Source organism: Triturus cristatus, chromosome 7, assembly GCF_964204655.1.
Source record: "Triturus cristatus chromosome 7, aTriCri1.1, whole genome shotgun sequence".
Taxonomy (NCBI): Eukaryota; Metazoa; Chordata; class Amphibia; order Caudata; family Salamandridae; genus Triturus; species Triturus cristatus.
The window spans coordinates 1,625,687,258-1,625,705,367 of record NC_140590.1 but is presented as its reverse complement, the minus strand read 5'-3'; the positions used below and the strand labels follow the sequence as shown (position 1 = coordinate 1,625,705,367).

Genomic DNA, 18,110 nt, shown 5'->3' with positions numbered 1-18,110 from the left:
ATACACCATAGAGGCATCTCTGACCACTCCCAGTGACGATGGCTCTAGGCAGTGATGAAAGAACCAAGAGAGTCATGTGGTGGCTTAATGTATGGCATTTAAAAAACGAGAAATGCTTTGAACTTCTTGCCACAGAATAGGAGACTTACTTCACCCAGAATCGGGACACAGTTGGCTGACCAGGTGCCCTCTGGATGACATGTAAAGCCACCCTTCGTGACATTGCCAAAAGCTATGTCCACAGAACATAGAAAGAGAAAACACACACTACGGCAGCTCTTGAATCCAACATGCCTGACCCGCCAACTTACCCTGGACAAATATCCCTTCGTCAAACAGCCATGGAAAAGGCCCGTCAATGTTGAGAGCCTCCACACAAAAAATCTATGAACACGGGAAAAAAAACAGGAAACAATTGTACTGGTTGGCCACTAGAGACGTGAAGTCCTGCATAGTCCCAGAGGTCTCAGATACCCACGGCTTTCCATTACAGAAATCTACTGACATAACCAGGCCTTTGACACACACTTTAAATGACTGCACGCACATGGAGAGCGCCCAACCTGCAAAACACATCACCATATCCTTGAGGGTATGCCGGTCGACCCTAGACGACCGGGTAGCCCGAGACAGCCCGATCGGGGAAGAGGCGATCAGCGAGGCAATACAGGGGTTAAATATGGGTAAAATACCAGGGCCAGACAAGTTACTTGCTGAATACTATTGCAAACTTACCCCCCCCCCATTTACTCGATCTATATACTGAGTAGCAGTCTCTTCCCTTCGAAAATGAATATAGTCATCATTGTGGTCATCCCACACCGAGCCTACCCGCCAACAGATGTACATCCTATACACCCATTTCTCTCTAATTAATATCGCGGTCAAAATCCTAGCCAATAGACTCCAGCCAGTTCTACACAAAATGGTTCACACGGACCAATGCGATTCATACCTGGATGCAGTACACGCCACTGCATCCAGCGGAGTCCACGTGACCATGGCCCGCATGCGAGAACTAGACGACCCATTGGCCCTGCTTCTTCTGGACTTCGAAAAAGCCTTCAACACAGTGGATTGGTCCTTCGTGTTCGAAGTCCTGAGGAAGATGGGACTGGGCCCCAGAATCCGTAGGTACATAGAACAGGTGTAATTCAAACCCTTAGCACGAACGCTAGTCAACTGAGTTCTCCCTAACTCCTTCCACATCTGCAGGGGAACTATGCAAGGATGCCCACTATTGCCGCTCCTCTTTGCCCTAACAATCATACCGCTGCCCCAACGAATGCACTAACACGCTCAGGTGTGGGTATAGCGCTGGGCAGATGGCACTGAAGACCTAATCTCCCTGTGGGCAGACAACATGCTACTATTCCTCTCACACCCACAGACCTTGGGTCCGAGATGAACCGAAATCGTAGAACTCTATGCAGCCGTCATGGGACTACATGTCAATCTTACTAAATCATTACTTGTTCAGCTCCAATGGTAGAGGGGTGGGAAATCGAGAAGGTGAATTGGCCCACCTCCATACCCATAAAAGATATGGCCTTCAAGTATCTGGGGGTACACATATCCAGGGACCCAGAGCTGACCTGGGACCTTAACCTTACTTCCCTAGCAAAACACGTAAAAGCAGACCTGCAACAGTGGGAGTCGCTCCCTCTGCAGATGCTAGGGAAAGTTGCCCTATTCAAGTTTCTAATCATCCCTCGCTACCTTTATTTGTTTCGAAACTTCCCCTTCCCATCCCACACTGCTGATTTCGGAAACTGGCGGCTACAATACAAACCTATTTATGGTCCAACCACACATTGCCCATAACAAACTTAGGAAATTGGTATACGACGGAGGGACATGTAAGGCAGACCTCCAACTTTACTATAGGGCGTTGCACCTCCTTGTTGTCAATGACTGGCTGACAGGTGGATAGGATGACCCGGTCTATAGAGCTGAACTTTCGCTCCTGACTCTGGACCGATTGATGGGGATCTTATATAACGACCCCCTCCCACAAGACCTTCCTGACATCACCAAAGTGGTCTTCCAGTGTTGGCTGGGAGCGTCAAGAGAAATGGAATGTGGAAAAACCCTGACACAGCAGAATATGCTGTGGCAGGGTCGCCAACTCAGACACAGGCCACAACTCCAAGGCTTCAGTAGGTGGGATAAGATAGGCATTACTTTCCTAGGAGAGGTCTGGGCAAAAGAAACAATCAATTCATTCCCAGACTTACAAACACAAATTTCCCTGTCCAAGACGCAATTTCACAAATATCTTCAACTAGAGCAGCCCCTAGCCACATACAAATCCCAGTTAACAGAACTCCCCGAATATAGTCCGCTAGAAGCAAAACTCCTGATGGGTAAATCAGGAGGGGTGGCAAATCCCAAATCTACCGCACCATGGAGAGGTGTGGTGCAGCGGCCAGGGCAGCTGACTTCGGAGCACAGGGCTCACGGTTCGATCCCCGGCTCCGGCGTCAGATCAGCCCAGCACCATGTGACTCTGGGCAATAGCTCACTTAATTTCCACAACGGCCCCCAGCGCCTTGAGACCCGTAAGGGTGAGTAGTTTGCGCTTTACAAATACCGGATTTACACCATCATTGCAAATTCCCCTGATGGCTTCCCCATCCTAAAACAGAAATGGGAGGACTTGATCGGACAACAGACTGGACCCTGGTGCCCTTGGCAACTCAGGAGATCACAAGCTCTTCAAGGCTCAGACTCATGCAACTTACCCTACTGACAGGCCACGTACCTTAAACCTCGAAGGCTCTGGCGCACAATGCTCACCTGACCCGGGGTGCGTCCGCTGCCCCTGCCCTGAGGCGGAATTTTACCATGTGGTGTGGCAAAGCCCCCTTATTGCCACTTACTAGTGACAGACCACAAACATCCTTGTCCGCATATCTGGAATGTTCATCATCCTCATGCCAAAACAGGCCCTATTGGGGATGATTGATGAAGTAGGGGATAGCCGGGGTGACCGATCCCTGATTGGGATGGCGACGGTGATGACCAAATGGACCATAGCTCGGAAATGGAGGTCCACTACCCACCAACTCTCTCAAACTGGTGCATCGATATGGATTGATGTGCCAAGCTGGACGACCCTATCTACAAGGCACAGTGATGCCCATGGAAACATGCAAGGATCTGGGGCAAATGGATAAATTATTATGGACTGGGATAGCTAAACATACCGAATGGGGATTAACAAATACGCAAAAGATTAACCCGTACGATCTGTGTGGTGCTCACTGCACTGTATTACCGTTTGCATTGTTCATATACACAATAAATGTGTTCATAAAAATGCTCAATTCTCACCGAACCCAGTGGAAAAATAGTATTTTTGACCTGAGAGGTCAGATTTTCATTTTTATTGAATGCATTTCACTATCCAACAGCTTGTTATTTCCACCAAGCACTGACATGTATGTCACACAAGAGCGGATTGCTCTTCTCAAGCCCATTGATCACCATCAACGAACCGCAGAAATGTCGATCTAGTACCAGGGATTTTCACCACCATTACATCACAGAAAGCCAGAATTGTCTCATGAACGGCCATATTAAGTTGAGAGTGAGCGACATTGTCAGAGTGCCTCCATGTCGCAATGGAGAGCCACAATTACGTCAAGATAACCCACAATGTGTCAGAACAGGCTGCTAATTACCTAGGATAGTGAGATTATTTTTCAAGCTTACTCACTAAAAAGGATGGACCATCTTTAAAGCTGGGATACCCAGAATGTTGACCAACATTTCCAATTTCTCAAGGATTGGCCAGTGTTACGCCAGGAAGAATCAAAAGTATGGCCACTATGTTAAGGGCGTACCCCGACTCTGCCAGTGATAGCCAGAAGGCAGCCATGAATGCCACTAGGCAAAGGTTAGGCCACCAATATTGCAGAGAAAACCAGAATGTTTTCAAGCACATCCACTATTTCAAGGATGTGCAAGAATGCCAGGGGTTGAGTGAAGGCTACTAATAATGCCTATCATGCAAAGGCTAGGCCTCAATTAGTACTTGGAACATGAAATTTGTTGCAGAGAATGATTAGTCAGCAAACCCTATCTACAAAGTATGCAGCCGTACTGCCAGAGGCAGACATGCAGTCACATAATCTCACTGAAACATGTAAAGGCATCCAAATGCAGACATACACACACACACACGTACATATTCACTGCCTCAGTCCTGGTCCACCCCACTTCCTTGGTGGTCAGGGCAGTGATCCTAACACGCAACTCCAACCACAATCTATAGTGACCTCATTATGCCACCAACCAACCAAACTGTCACATCATTGGTTTTGCCTGCTGTGCTGGGCGCATGTTAGGGGCAACTATGCTTGCTGTGCATGCCTCGCGGTAAGGAGGGATGCACCCGGCATCAGAAGGTTAGTAATTGACAGAATGTTTGACTGGAGTCCGTTTTAGGACAGGGCAGATGGCCTAGGTATGGGAAGTAGAGAAGGGAAGCTTGGCACTGCAAGAGCCAAGCGAGGCTTTCACAAGGACTGCCTGACAAGGCCAATTGTAATCAGCCACTGTGAGGCAGTGGGTTGGGTGTAGGAAGACCAGAATGGCAGTAGCTTTTTTTAAGGCTGTCTCTGGCTCTGTGTATTGACTTTGCGGGAGTGCGAGAGTACCATCGCCACTGATAGATACTCATACTGCATCAAGGATCATGCCACACTACCGATGCGTTATGCCTCGGCTGGAGTCAGGGACATGTTTTATTTACAAAATTAATGAAGGAAACACCTGCCTCATGCGTTGATTGAGTACAAACTGCCACCGCCCAAAGAAATGAATGTTAGTGCTTATAGCCTACCAACACTAGCAAAACTTAACTACTGCATAGGGGCTGGGACCTGCGGAAGGAGGAACTGGAATACACTGCAAAGAAACGAGCTGTCCAAGTAGTGGAACCAAGGGAATGCACATTTGATTGAGGATATGCATGGACGGAGAAGAGAGTCAAAATCTCACTATTGGCAGCAGGCTTGCAAGAAGAAAGAGTAAAAAATCAAGACCTATCTGGTTTTCGCAGCAAAATAACTCTTTCCTGATCAGCAGCTATGACCCTGCACTATCTGTGATTCGCTGGTGCCCTTTATGTGTCCTAACATATATGCTCCTGTCCCAGCAGGAGCTGGAGTTTCAGTGTCTGGTTTGGTCACATTGTCAGGAGCTGGCATGCCTGTCTGAATTCAGGACCTTTGAACCATTTCTATAACCTGTACAATTCCATAGATATTTATTTTTAGTTGTGAGTAGGCTCTAACCAGAAGGTAGTTTCCAGCACTTTTCAAGATATGGCCAGTAAACAGCAGCAGTATCCCTGGGAACTTCACAGTGTTGCTGGTCTAATATTATCTTAAACTAAATTTATTTTAAACCAGTTGGGATGGTAACTGGTTTACAAGCACATGAAAAGTGTCCTGCTCTGACAAAGTTTGCAGGGTTAACAATGACCAGAACAGATACCCTGAAAAGACCCCAAACTGCACCACTGGCTACATTGGTTTGGGCCCTAATCATTTGGTTTATGCGTTCAGGGACTTTTATTCTTTTTGTCCATCCCACGTGGTTGTAAATTCTTGCACCCACAGCCAGTGCAACAAAAGTCCAGACATATATGGCAATGGTTCTCTTTTTGACAGGCACCTCTAGCCCAGTGACTGGAACTTCAAAGACTAATTATAAAATACACGAGGAATCCAAAGATCTACCCAAGCTCAACCAAGTGCTACCCCCACACATTTACAGTGAGCATGCAGCCAATGTTTTAAAAAATCTAGCATGAAAATGCAATAAACAAAAGTTTGGGTTTGTATTCCATGCAAGCAACTTTTTGTGTTCTTTGTGTATTATATTGAGTTGATCTTTCTACTTACCTGTAAATAAGAATACTACTTTCTTTCACAGATACTGCACTATTACGTTATGTTATATGCTTAGGTAATATGTTATTTTACTGGATATTTGTATGGTGCAGCATTTGCCAATGTGACAGCCTCTTGGAATTTTGTACAGACTTTGGTCTGCTGTTGTGATTCATCCAACTGAGGCTTCCTGACCCACATTCAGTGTAGGTGGGTAATTTGGTGGTTGTGTGTTTCTCTTTACAGTCGTGTTCCATAGGACCAGTGTGTCATCCAACCTTCCAACATAAGTATTGTGTTTGGAGAGGGTGTAGATGGCTAGCTCACCCTTCTCCTTAGCCGTGGTGGTTTGGGTCTTGTGGCAGTCAGCTTAGCTGTCTTCCGCCTGATGCATGTTAGATTCAGTTGGACTTCTTGGTGTTGGCAGTTGTATTCTTCTACTGACTGTGTGTTGCTACAGCAAGCTACTATACTAAGTGTTCAATCAACAGCACTAGTCTTAGAGCTAAAGGTCTAGGTTAATGGTGCATAAATAGCACCATTTTATGTGCTATTTATTGTGCTAATGTAAACCGCCCTTTTTCCATATTTATTTATGAACAAACATCTGAACATTTTCCCGTCTTTCCTTGCTTTTCTATAAAACAGACAATCTCTAAACGTGAACAGTGATGTGTTCCAAATAACAGTTTCTAACCTGGTTTGTATCCAGATACATTAATGAGCGGAGTACTCTTTTTCTTTTTTTAAAGCGTGCACAAATGAGCTGTGCCATTTTTTTAAATGAACACGTCCTCCATGCGCTCCATCCACTGTTAAACCCAGATAGTGACTGGCCGAACTGTGGGTACTGAGAGCTTTCCAAGGCTTTCCTGTAACATCATGTTAACTTTCTCATTTACAATTAACTCTGTCTTTCCAAGAGGTATGTACTCGCTTAACCATTTTATTTGGTCCTTTTCATCATTACAAATCAGACTTCAAATGATCATTCATTTTGGATATTTATCCAGGGCCTTTTCATCCACTGAACTTTTCTTTCTACTATTTCGTAAGTAGATACATGGATTTCATGACATGTGATTGACACATTGTACATTTTGGCACCTTCAGCTAAATCCAATCCCTAAAACAGTTGCCTTAGTTTTTTTCAGAAATCTATCAAGGATACCACTGCGCAGTGAGTTGTTCATAAATGGGATTGCTAGACAATCCATTTTTTGGGCAAAATTAGGACTCAGCTTATGCACAATCTCCCTTTTATGATTTTTGTGTCTGCTCATTAAATGATCTTGTCCTGAAAATGACATCAGAAGCAACCTCGAAGGATGAAACGGTGCTGACAAATATGTAAGCAGAGAGATTTAAAAAAAATAGTTTTTATTATGTCCATTCCTTTGAGTCACAATGATTAGTACATTAGTATATACATTCAAATATAATTGTCTTTTGCATTCCTTTATGGATGCTTAAAGTTTTTTTATGTTTTGACTGTGCTATGTGATCACTTTGAGCACTCATCCCAAATATATGTTGCCTTGGCATACTGTGAGCTACTAGAATCCGGTTCAAATTAGTAATGCCGCAAAGTTCATCAGTGGCCACAAAGTTCATCAGTGACCACAAAGTTCATCAGTGGCCACAAAGTTTTTGAATCTATGTAATTGAGTCCACATTGAACCACTATTTCTCACAATATGGTTTACAGTTTCCTTTTGGCATATAGGGCCGCCCTTTTGCTTATATACTGGTTCCTACTTCTGCAATGGAGTATTTCCTTTTTTCGAGAGTACTAAACTTTCAAATCATCCTGCATGCAGGAAGTAGAAATGGCCATTCTGCAAAAGAGTGAGTTTCTGTCCCTAGCTTAAAGCTCTTTGCAGGTTAATGGTAAAGACAACTCTTGAGTTGTCTGTGTCTGCATCTAAAATGTAAATAGTGCATTGTTTCAGAGGAAACAGACTGAAAAGGCATACTCTATAATAAACACTGCCAAAATGTTAACAATGCTTATATGCTTCTACAAGAAACTTGAGCATCACCTAATCCCTATATCACTTATCCCTAAATATGCCAGGACTGGAGTTAGAGCACAAATGTAACCCTGCACTACAATAAATGAGAAGATTAAAATAGTTTAAAGCTTATTATAGGGAAATATTTATGCAAGGTCAATATTTTACTAGTCTATATTATTTATTTTTACAGATTGGTTTTTGTCAGTTTTCATGAAGAACATTTCTACAGCTCGGTCTTACTTCCGCACAGCTTGATGGTGAAAGTAAATCTTCACGACACAAGCAACCCACGTGTCAAAAGCAAAAATTGTGCGGGCAGAAACAGTGTGTCTATTTTGGATCCCACCACTTTGAAACCAAGGTTATTCTTCTACCTCCCCGAGCCCTCCTCAATCTCTCACCTTCTGTAGACACTCAATGACTTTGGCCATGTAATCCTCCTGGCACTTGTAAGGCTCGAAGGGAAAGTCCACTGATAGCCCTCCAATCTGGATTTTCGGCATTGCGGCTCGAACTCAGCTACACGCACCTTGAATCCTGGGTACAGAGGCAGAAATGGAAAGTTGACATAACAGAAACTACAAATGTGTATATGAAAAACATAGGGGTCTACTTTATATGGGTACATTATATAAGACTCAAGTAGGATGCAGGTAGTAAACATCCATAGCTTGTGGGGCCAATCCAAGGTGAGGGAGGAGTGAGAACACAGATCCCACAGCGAACAAATTAGTTAAATTTACATCTGCCTCCAGTTGAAATAATTATTTCCAAAAGCATTCAAGTGTGTTACAATCCATTTCTCAGGGTAAAGCACCACAGGAATGGAAGCTCAAAAGTAGCGCACATTACCTGTCTGAAATTACTCAGTTTGTCTATGTCTGCAGAGGGTCAATTTAAAAGTGGCTCAAACTGACCTCTTTTCAATCTGGGAACATTCCTGTGTCGACCAAGAAGCTAATGATCTGAAGCCATTATTTTACGGTGACGCTATTGATTTTGTTAATGAGGAAGGGATTGGGCCCTGCAAGGCAGGCCACGGGTTTCATGAAATTCCACCACCACACTCACAGACTGATTGTATTTTAATAAACTTCTACAGTGAAACTGTGATTTCACTGCTTTCATGGACAGACAACCGTGTATTTAAAATCGGCCTGTACTCCAACTATATTTAACAAATAAGGACTTAATAACTCAAAATGAACACGTTCAATGAAGTTTATTAATATTTAAACTTAAATTTATTAAATCATCTTCTCGGATTCCTTAGTTGCAATCCTCAATTCATTTAGCTGACCAACTTGACACGTTTCTAAGTTCTCAAAAATAATTAATCATTAGTTATTCTATATTAACTTCACTGTAAAACAAATAATGTAAACAAAATAACATAAGCCTCCTTTCCTGGTCAGAGCTTTGTGGGTCACTCTATACTTAAGTTTTACTTGTATCTGTTGATGCTCAAATACCATGCTCCCAAATCAGCATTCACAATGCCAGTCACACGATTTTTATTTCCTAAGAAGAAACTCGAACCAGAACCATTGTTGACGTCCTGAGAAATCTCCTAGTCTTGTTAGGTGTGTTCTTAGTTTACACAATTTTAAAGAGAGCAACACAAATAAACCATATCATTCATTCTAATTGGTTGTTCTTTATTCAGGAATTTTATCCACTAACCTTTACGCCTTTAAAGTTAGTTCATTAAAAAATTTGCTCTCAAACATTTCATTAAGATTTCCCAAATCTGAAACGATATTTGTGATATTACTCTTAAACAAAATGTTCTATCATACTAGATCTCATGTACACAGTGTGTATCACTGAATTATGTTCTGCAAATCTCGTTCTCAATTTCAATGACATCTAACTAACATAACCCTGATCACAAGTGCCATTTGATCAAATGTATTACATTGTGTGTTTCGCAAGTTCCGAAGTGTCACACTGGGATTTTTTCCCCCCACTTATTGGTTGCAGAATGCCTATTCCCTTTATAATATTACTACAATTAGTAGAGTCCAAACATGGAAATATTTGTTTCAATTGAACTGAAAGAACTTAGCGGTTCTGCCTTCACCAACATATCGCATATATTACATTTTATTAGAATACACTATCAACGGTTTCTCTGAGCAAATGTTTGACAAATGCTCATCAGTGTTGATAGTATTCCAGTTCTTCAAACTTGATCTTACCTCTTGATTGTTTACGATAGGGAGTGATGATGCCTAAAATGTATCACTTTAATGAATTTATTTTTTGCGCTGCTCGTCTTAATGCTTTTGAATGCTTTCTCCTCTGTGTCCATAGTATCCGCCATGCATTTCTTATATTTTCTCTAATTTTATCTGTTCTACTTGTAGCATTCGACAGTATGGTGAGGCTCACTGCCCTATATAGATGAAAATGAGTAACCACGAATACAGCAATTCGGTCACTTCATGGAAAGTACCCCTTAGGGAAACTCAACATACATGGATTGCTCCTGGCTTCACACTTGGAACTTAAACAAAGTGAGGTGGTTTGTATCCTACTATTATACGCATTTATCAGGCAGGGAATGTGGACTCACTGTCTAAGGTTTCAGAACCAGTTTGGATTGGTTCTCTTACATTCATCATTTACTAGCTGTTCCTTAGACACTGTCTTTCTGCAAGGTAATTACTCGTACAGCGGGAAGCTGGATGCGAGCAGGAGTATCTAGAACAAGGGAACAAAGAAGTGAGACGCTACAGCACCTGGCTGTCATCGGCCTTCTTGAAGCAGAAATCAGGGACCACTTCAACCAACTACTAAAATGGCAGTGTTCAGGAAAAACTAATCAGCAGCCCTTTGCTAACAAGACTCTCACCAAATTCCTAAGGGGAGATATGTCTCCATTCTCCTTCCCTTCAGTGTCTGGAGCTCCAGGCTATGGACTTCGATTTACCAGGGACAGGCCCAGGCTTCTGCAAACACACTTTAATAATGTGGCACAAGGGCCAAGCAATTTGCATTTGCGATTTGGTATTCGTAAGGGGTGTATTTAAAGAGTCCCTTCTAATATACTGTATTTGCATAGTATGTATACAGTTTCGCGACCGAATTCTGGTCGCAAAACAATAATACTTTACCACCAGTTTAAAAGTGGTGGTAAGTCATTCACAAATGGGAAGGGTTCCTCTCTGGACCACTTACTCTATGAGAAGGTAAAATATATATTTTAAAAGAGCAGGCTGTGGTCGGAGGGGCCACTGCCTGCTCTTAAAAACTGAAACCTAAACATTTCATTTTTAAATGTCTCCCTTTTACTTTAAGGAAGAAGGGATTTAAGGGATAATCCTAGAAGTCTAAGACATGGGAGTTTATTCAATTAAAAAATCTTTATTTGGTTGCATCAACTATTTTAAAAAAATAGAAAAACAATACATCATAGTTATAGAAGCAAAAATTAAAATGCAATCAATATTAAAAACAATAATCAATTGGAATTCATGACACCACAAGTGTGTTAATAACTGTAAGTACACACAAGGAACAACTTCAACTTATCGCAGCCCAGGGGATCACAACTATTAATTACAGGCAAATATACACCATCAATAATAGGAACTTAAAAACTTTTCCTACACTTCACCTCTGATTTTAAAAGAGAGCAAACTCTGAAAAATACATCTGGGCTGCCAAGTTGCTGCAGGTGCAATAAAGCTTCATTACACTTCACAAAGCATAAACTTTTAAAAATTGGTTTAAGAAACAGGATAAAATAATACTTATAAAATGTACAAAAAACAAAGTGCAACAGTGATTGTGCAGACACCCAGTCACAGGGGCAGGCAGATATACGGATTCCCCATTGAGCGGTATCTCCCTGAAACACAACAACCTTCACACAGTGCTTGCCCTGAAATGAAACAGGAAAGATCTTTTCCATCTATTGTGTTCAAGGGCGAGATGAGACACTGGGTCTGGAAATGCTATGGTTACAATATAATCGTTCACCATACTTTTATTAAAATTCGTGATCCAGTCGTTGGTTCAGGCAAAAATCCCTGAACTTTAAACCCAGGTTTAAGTAAGCAATGGTAAAAAGAATGCCCATGCATTCAGGCAATAGACATAATTGTAGGACTACAAACGAACGCACTCGGAGTGGGAGGGCGTGGTGGGACGGCTTGAACAGCGGAGCTAGAGGAGGCTGTGGGACGGAGGTTATCCTCTCACTTTGAAGTCTGAGAAAGTAAATTAAAGTGGCCCCTTGAAAACAGCGCCTGATATTCTATGTGAGGAGATAAAAACAAGAATTACAGCCCTGTTTACAGAACTTGGAGCCACTGAAAACATTGCGCGCTCGTGTGAAATGCTCTTAAAGAAAGAGAAAAGTAGACCCTAAACAGATGCTACAAAGGGGCAAGTGGAAGGCTACAAGTAATGGGGCGCTGCTCTGTGGGAGTGAACAACTGACGAAAAGGAGGGACAAACAGGAAAGATTAACCACTTGGAAGAAAGGATTTTTAAGTACACATGGAACAAAGGAAAAGCAATGGGCGGGCTGTAGGCCCAGAAAGTCTATACAACATGTCTCGAAGAGATAGCGCAAGCCCTGTTTAGGCTCGACCTAAAAAGGGAGAAACTGAACCCCTAGAGCTGGTCGGTACGAGATTCAGGATAGTCCCAGCAGCCCTCCTGAGTTTCATATGAGAGATGTTAATCTGGGGCTGCCACGACCCTCCCGGGTGAAAGGTAACACCAAGATAACAAAATGTTGTTCATACAACTCAGGGACTGGCCCCTTACAGTCAACGACACCAGGTTTCTATTCCCTGGACCACACACAGTAATGTGCGACTTCCCGAAGTTTGTTGATAAATCAAGAGTGCCCACATAAGAAACAAATGATTCTACTAAAGTTCTAAAAGCTCTCAGAGTCAAGGCCAACAAAAAGGCACCATCGGCGTAAAGTAACTCCGGTACTGAAGTGTTGCCAATTTTGGGAACATCGTCAGTAACTGCACCCAAACGAGGGCATAAGTTATTGATATAGAATATAAACAGAAGAGGCGCCGAGATACACCCCTGGTGCATTCTGCAGGTCAATAGAAAAATATCAGTTGTTTCCCCCAGTGGGCCGTACTGTACTTTGGCAGTTAAGTTCTCATGTAGAATATATAGGAAATTTACAATGATGACCTCAATGCCCAAGTCCAACAGCTTGAGCCAAAGCTTGGTCCTATTAACAGAATCGAAAGCTGGGGACAGATCCATGAATGCCAAGTACAGGGGACCGTGCTAGGCGGACGTGTATTTACCCAGATCAACTGCAAGTTCAAACATTCTTCCTCTGTACCCATTCTAGGGGGGGGAAACCATATTGAAAAGGAAAACTTTTATTATTTTGACATGTCCGGTCCCCTTTTTTGAAGATAGGAACGATAATCGAGAGTGCTCATGCCCTCGGAATCTTATAGCAAAAAGAGTTGTTAAATACATTTACAAACAAGGGGCCCCAAAGGTCAATGTTGCATTTATTAAGGTCCTTTAGTACCCTGTCTGGCCCTGGAGCTTTACCACCCGGGCTTTGTTTGATCGCATCCTCAACTTCAGGCAGTGTGATTTGCATGGGTGGTATATCACCCAACCTAGCTCTCAATAAACTTGTTAGAGATGTATCTTCTGTTAGTTGGTAAATGGAAATAAAGTGTACCACCCAAGCTTCAATTACAGGATAAAAGGGGTTTGGTCAGGGTATGTCTCAGGGTCGAATGTTACTGACTGTCACAGTATACTTTGCTGCAGTTACCGGAGGCTGCCCTCTCAAGATGTTCCCAGTCCTTATTAAGTAGGGAGTTCGTCCTAGGTCTTCCGGTAAATATATTGGACCTCCTAGCCTCTCGAACTTCCTCAGGATCCCTAGGGTTCAAGAGAAACCATCAAACGCCCTTGGATACCTAGAAGTCATTTTAATTGGCTTCATTAGATGGCTCTTAATACCATCACATAAAGGACTATCATGATCTAAAAGAACGTATCCACTCTCCTCGGCTGAGCAACCCAGAAAAGAGGACAGGTATTTCTTCACCAAAAGAAAGAGGGTAACCCTAGGTTAAACCGTTGATAGAATGCTGAGAAATCTCCATAGCAACTACCAGGGGGTTATTCTTACTAACTGGAAAATGACCAATGGCCAGAAGAGCATTATGATCCTCCATCAGGTCTCAACGACTGTGCTCTGAGAGAACAACAGAAGAGAGTTTCTAGTTACAAAAATGTAATCTATGGTGGAGGCCCACCCGCTAAGATTGGGCTACTGCCATTCAAGAAGAAACAAAGTCCACCAAATAATGTTCCGCTAAATAGAGACTCAACTCTACCCCTCTGTCCTCCTTAGCACTAGCTAAAATAATAAGCCCCTTATTACCCAGGTACTCAGAATTACTGATTAGCTTGGTGTTAAAATCTGTGCAAATAATGTATTTGGGCTGTACTACAGAAGCTTACTATAGTTTACTTAAAACCATTAATATTTTCTAAAGTACACAGGTAGCTTTGGCAAAAACATTATTATAGAAATTAATCAAATAGAAATGAGCAAAGGCACAAATTATCCTTAATACACAAGACTTGGAAAGCCGAACAGCCCGAATCGATCACTGTCACATTTATATTAAGATACAATTAAAAGCAGACTGAAAGACCTCCCCTGGCTCTACCCCGGTTAGATAGTACAGAGGGGTTCGAATAACAGGCAAAACCAGAACAAGAGAATAGTGAGGTGGCCCAGGTCTTCTAAAAAGCAATGACATCATAGGCAGCAATAACGTTAACCGGTGGAGACAAGGAGCTCCGTGGGGCCTGGGGTGATTTGCATTACAGCTGAATGCGAATCCATTGCGAGGACTCCCATATGGAGCCCGTGTTGTGACCTGTAGAAACGAGCTGGTACGAGGAATTATGGCTCAATAAGGTTCCCGAATTAAGGGTTAAGAGGTGTCCCCGACTGGTGCCAAGCGACTGTATTTGCCCTGAAGAAATCGCCAAAAAGTTTTGTATGGCGATGAAACATGTCGGCATAATACAATGGTATGCATATTAAGCAACCTTTTTAAAGTTTTGAATTAGGTGCACATATAAGGAGGAATAAAATTTGGTTCTATAAAAAGTGAATCCTTTTCATTTTTACTTTCACATTTCAGTCGCATTTTGGTATGTGATTGTTTCACCACTTATTTTCACAATTTGGGTTTAATTGCGTGGACACTTCATTTATATTTTTTGAGCAAGATGACAACCGATGATGATAAAAGTGGGCACAGCTGGTGAGTACCAATCAGCAAGCTCAATTGGTGTTGCGCACGTGAGGTGTCATCTTGTTTTCTCACATTTTTTTCAAAACACTTTGTTCAAAAACATTTGGTTTCAAGAACCCAAGAACACTTGGTGTAATTGATTTGGGACTTGATATTCTCTTTTTGTATTTTTACTGAGAGGATTATTAGTGGGGATTGCCATAAGTAAAACTTTCTGTAGGAATTTTAAAAAACTGAAGGTGAAAGGCTGTTGGTGACTACCTCAAACCAAGAAAAGAGGGGAGTTCAAAATACCGAAAGATATAGGGATTTGGACCACAGCTTATTGTGTCACATGGTGATTATACCTTCATAGAACCAGTCTTTTGTGTATGATTAGCAATAACGTTAAACCAGTCAAGGTTGGTTGTCTTCAACCCTGGGCGGACAACTACGCTACGCTCGTGAAGTTTGCGTAGTTTGTGCTACTTCGCGCTACGCAAATTGCACATAGCACAGTGCAAAATCGTGTAGCGTAGTTGGCATTTTTTGCTCGCTCGCGGTCCTCAACGTCAAGTTGGCGACCGCGAGCGAGCAAAATGACATCCCGGCGAGACTTTTCTCCTCATTCGCGATCAGCAACATCAAGATGCCGATCGCGAGCGTGGAAAATAAACCTCCCGGCGAGATTCTCAATGCGGGAAGGTCAGGTTTCTCATTGCGAGTGGTCACGTATGCTCGCAACCGCTCGCGATGAGAAACTACCAGTCCGCGATGAGAAAGCTGCCGCTCGAGTAAAAATCTACTTGAGCGGCAGGAAACGACAGCTCGCACTGTGCAAGATGCCGATTTCAATGATTGCACAGTGCGGACAAGCATCCGGCACTGTGCAATGATCGCGAACAGTGCACTACGCAGTTCGCGTAGCGCTACTACGCCCAGGGTTAGTTGTCTTCCCCTTGAGACCTGCTACTTTCCAGCTCAAACGCCAGAGGGGGCTCCTGGCTCTACTAATCGCCATAGAGCTAGACCTGGACGGAGCAGCAGACACATTATTAGTTTCTGATGAGGAGGAAAGAGGCAGATTGACTAATGGTTAATCAATGGCAGAAAGAGACTCAAATCGATCAACAACTGGCACCAAACACAAATCCATTGAATGCTCTAGAAAGGTACTCGGCGGTCTGAGTCGTGTAACAGGGTAATCCAGAAAATGATTTCGGAAAAAATTGGGGCCACCTTTTCTGGACTTTGATTCGTTTTGGTTCCGATTTAAAGATGAATCCTGGTCAGGCTTGAGGAAAAATCCAATTGGGTACCAAGGAAATGGTGCTCTTCACATGGCTATAGCTTAAGTTTCCAAATAAAAGCATTTGGACAAGTTGTGGGGATCTAAATTTAATAACACAATTCCCATCAGCTTCCACAAGTCCTGGGTCAATCCAGCCAACCCTCCTCGTAAGCAAAATATTTTCCTCCAAATAAAATGAAAAGCCCCGGTGGCAGACAAAGACGGGCTCTTAGGTAGTGGTCTGCCTGGGCAATACCGCTTTTTAGTGGCTTTCTACATTAATTGATAGGGTTCTTAAGATTAAGAATAAAAAGTGCTAACCGTACAATGCGGCTGGTTAGTTCAATGATGCTGAACACGGGATCTCGATGTATGTGAATGACGTGTTCAGTTAACTAGTTTTAACGCTTATATTTACACTAGCTTGTGTGTTGCAGTTTTACTTATAATGTTATGCTCAGTAGTGTAGCTGCTCACCTTGAAGATGCATGGTTTACGTTTGATGGATGTATTACGTACCTCCAATATTGAGTTACGTACATTTTGGAGTCTTCATGCAACTGCCGAATTTGATAAACTTTTATAATTAGTATCCATTTTTCTACATGAGATAAGGATGCCAAAAGATATAGGATACCATATTTAAATTGAGAGTGGCATATCGTACCTTCTTTTAAGCATTCTTTTTTCACCTAACATTTCTAATCATCTCCACGGGAGGCCGTATTTGAATTTGACATTTTATCTACCTAAGCCTCAATGACCTATGGGTATCCTTACTATATACTACCCCTGTATACGAAGTGGGCCCGAGGTTTCTTCCCACGTTTTGAAAGGTCTAAACGGGGTAACAACTTTCTAAGGTACTTTGCATGTATTTCTCGGTCGGAACTACAACCCCTTTTTTTAGACTCAGGTGTTGGTGTTTCTTCGGTTTATTTTCCTGTATGCATTTGAGATTTCACAACGTATGAGTTACGTACTCATAACACACAATATGTTTTCACTAGGTACTCTGCTCGAATTTTCTCTATTATTGCTTCCCTTTTTATTCTGATTACTTTGGGGTATTTCTCTGCATAGTCATGTCAGGCTATGTTCACATTGAACACCATCTTTCTATGGACATTGCATGTTGTACTTTGCACTTCACAGTGAAATTTATAATGCATCTATGGGATGGTTGACACCAAGACAATCAATTGGCAATTTCATCTGTATTCTGAAGTAGTGTAATTACTTTTATTAACAGCCTTGAAAAAGTTGTCAGCACGACGAAACACGCGTCGGCTGTCTGCACCTTCTATCTATGTGTCAACGCATCAACCAGCTATATATAAATACATGGACATTTTTTACATTTGTGCTGTTTAACTTGTACTGTTTTGGAGTGTTATTCGAATTAAAATTAGATCTGCCATAGTGTCGGATCAAAACCACTTTATTGCTGTGCTCTGAATTGTATATAAATCTAAAACCTTATTTAAAAACGTAGCTTGGGACTCCATCTGATTGTCCTGTAAGGAGTCACTCCAGCAGAAACTGTAATGTACGGGCAGGCTGCAGGGGGGAGGTTAATATGTGCCAGACTTGGAGTGCAATTGGTTCTGAATTCCTCCAGGCTGGC

The 18,110-nt window shown here is 42.4% G+C and overlaps 1 protein-coding gene across 4 annotated transcripts in view; it reads right to left on the bottom strand.

Moving 5' to 3' along the window:
- Window positions 1-18,110, bottom strand: part of RTEL1 (regulator of telomere elongation helicase 1) — a 358,799-nt gene that overhangs the window by 320,840 nt on the left and 19,849 nt on the right. For all 4 annotated transcript variants that reach the window (XM_085619604.1, XM_085619601.1, XM_085619602.1 and 1 more), the window contains exon 2: window positions 8,323-8,458. In XM_085619604.1, the coding sequence (XP_085475730.1) occupies window positions 8,323-8,424 (102 nt within the window). In that variant the 5' untranslated portion in view covers window positions 8,425-8,458. The remainder of the gene's footprint in view (window positions 1-8,322; window positions 8,459-18,110) is intronic.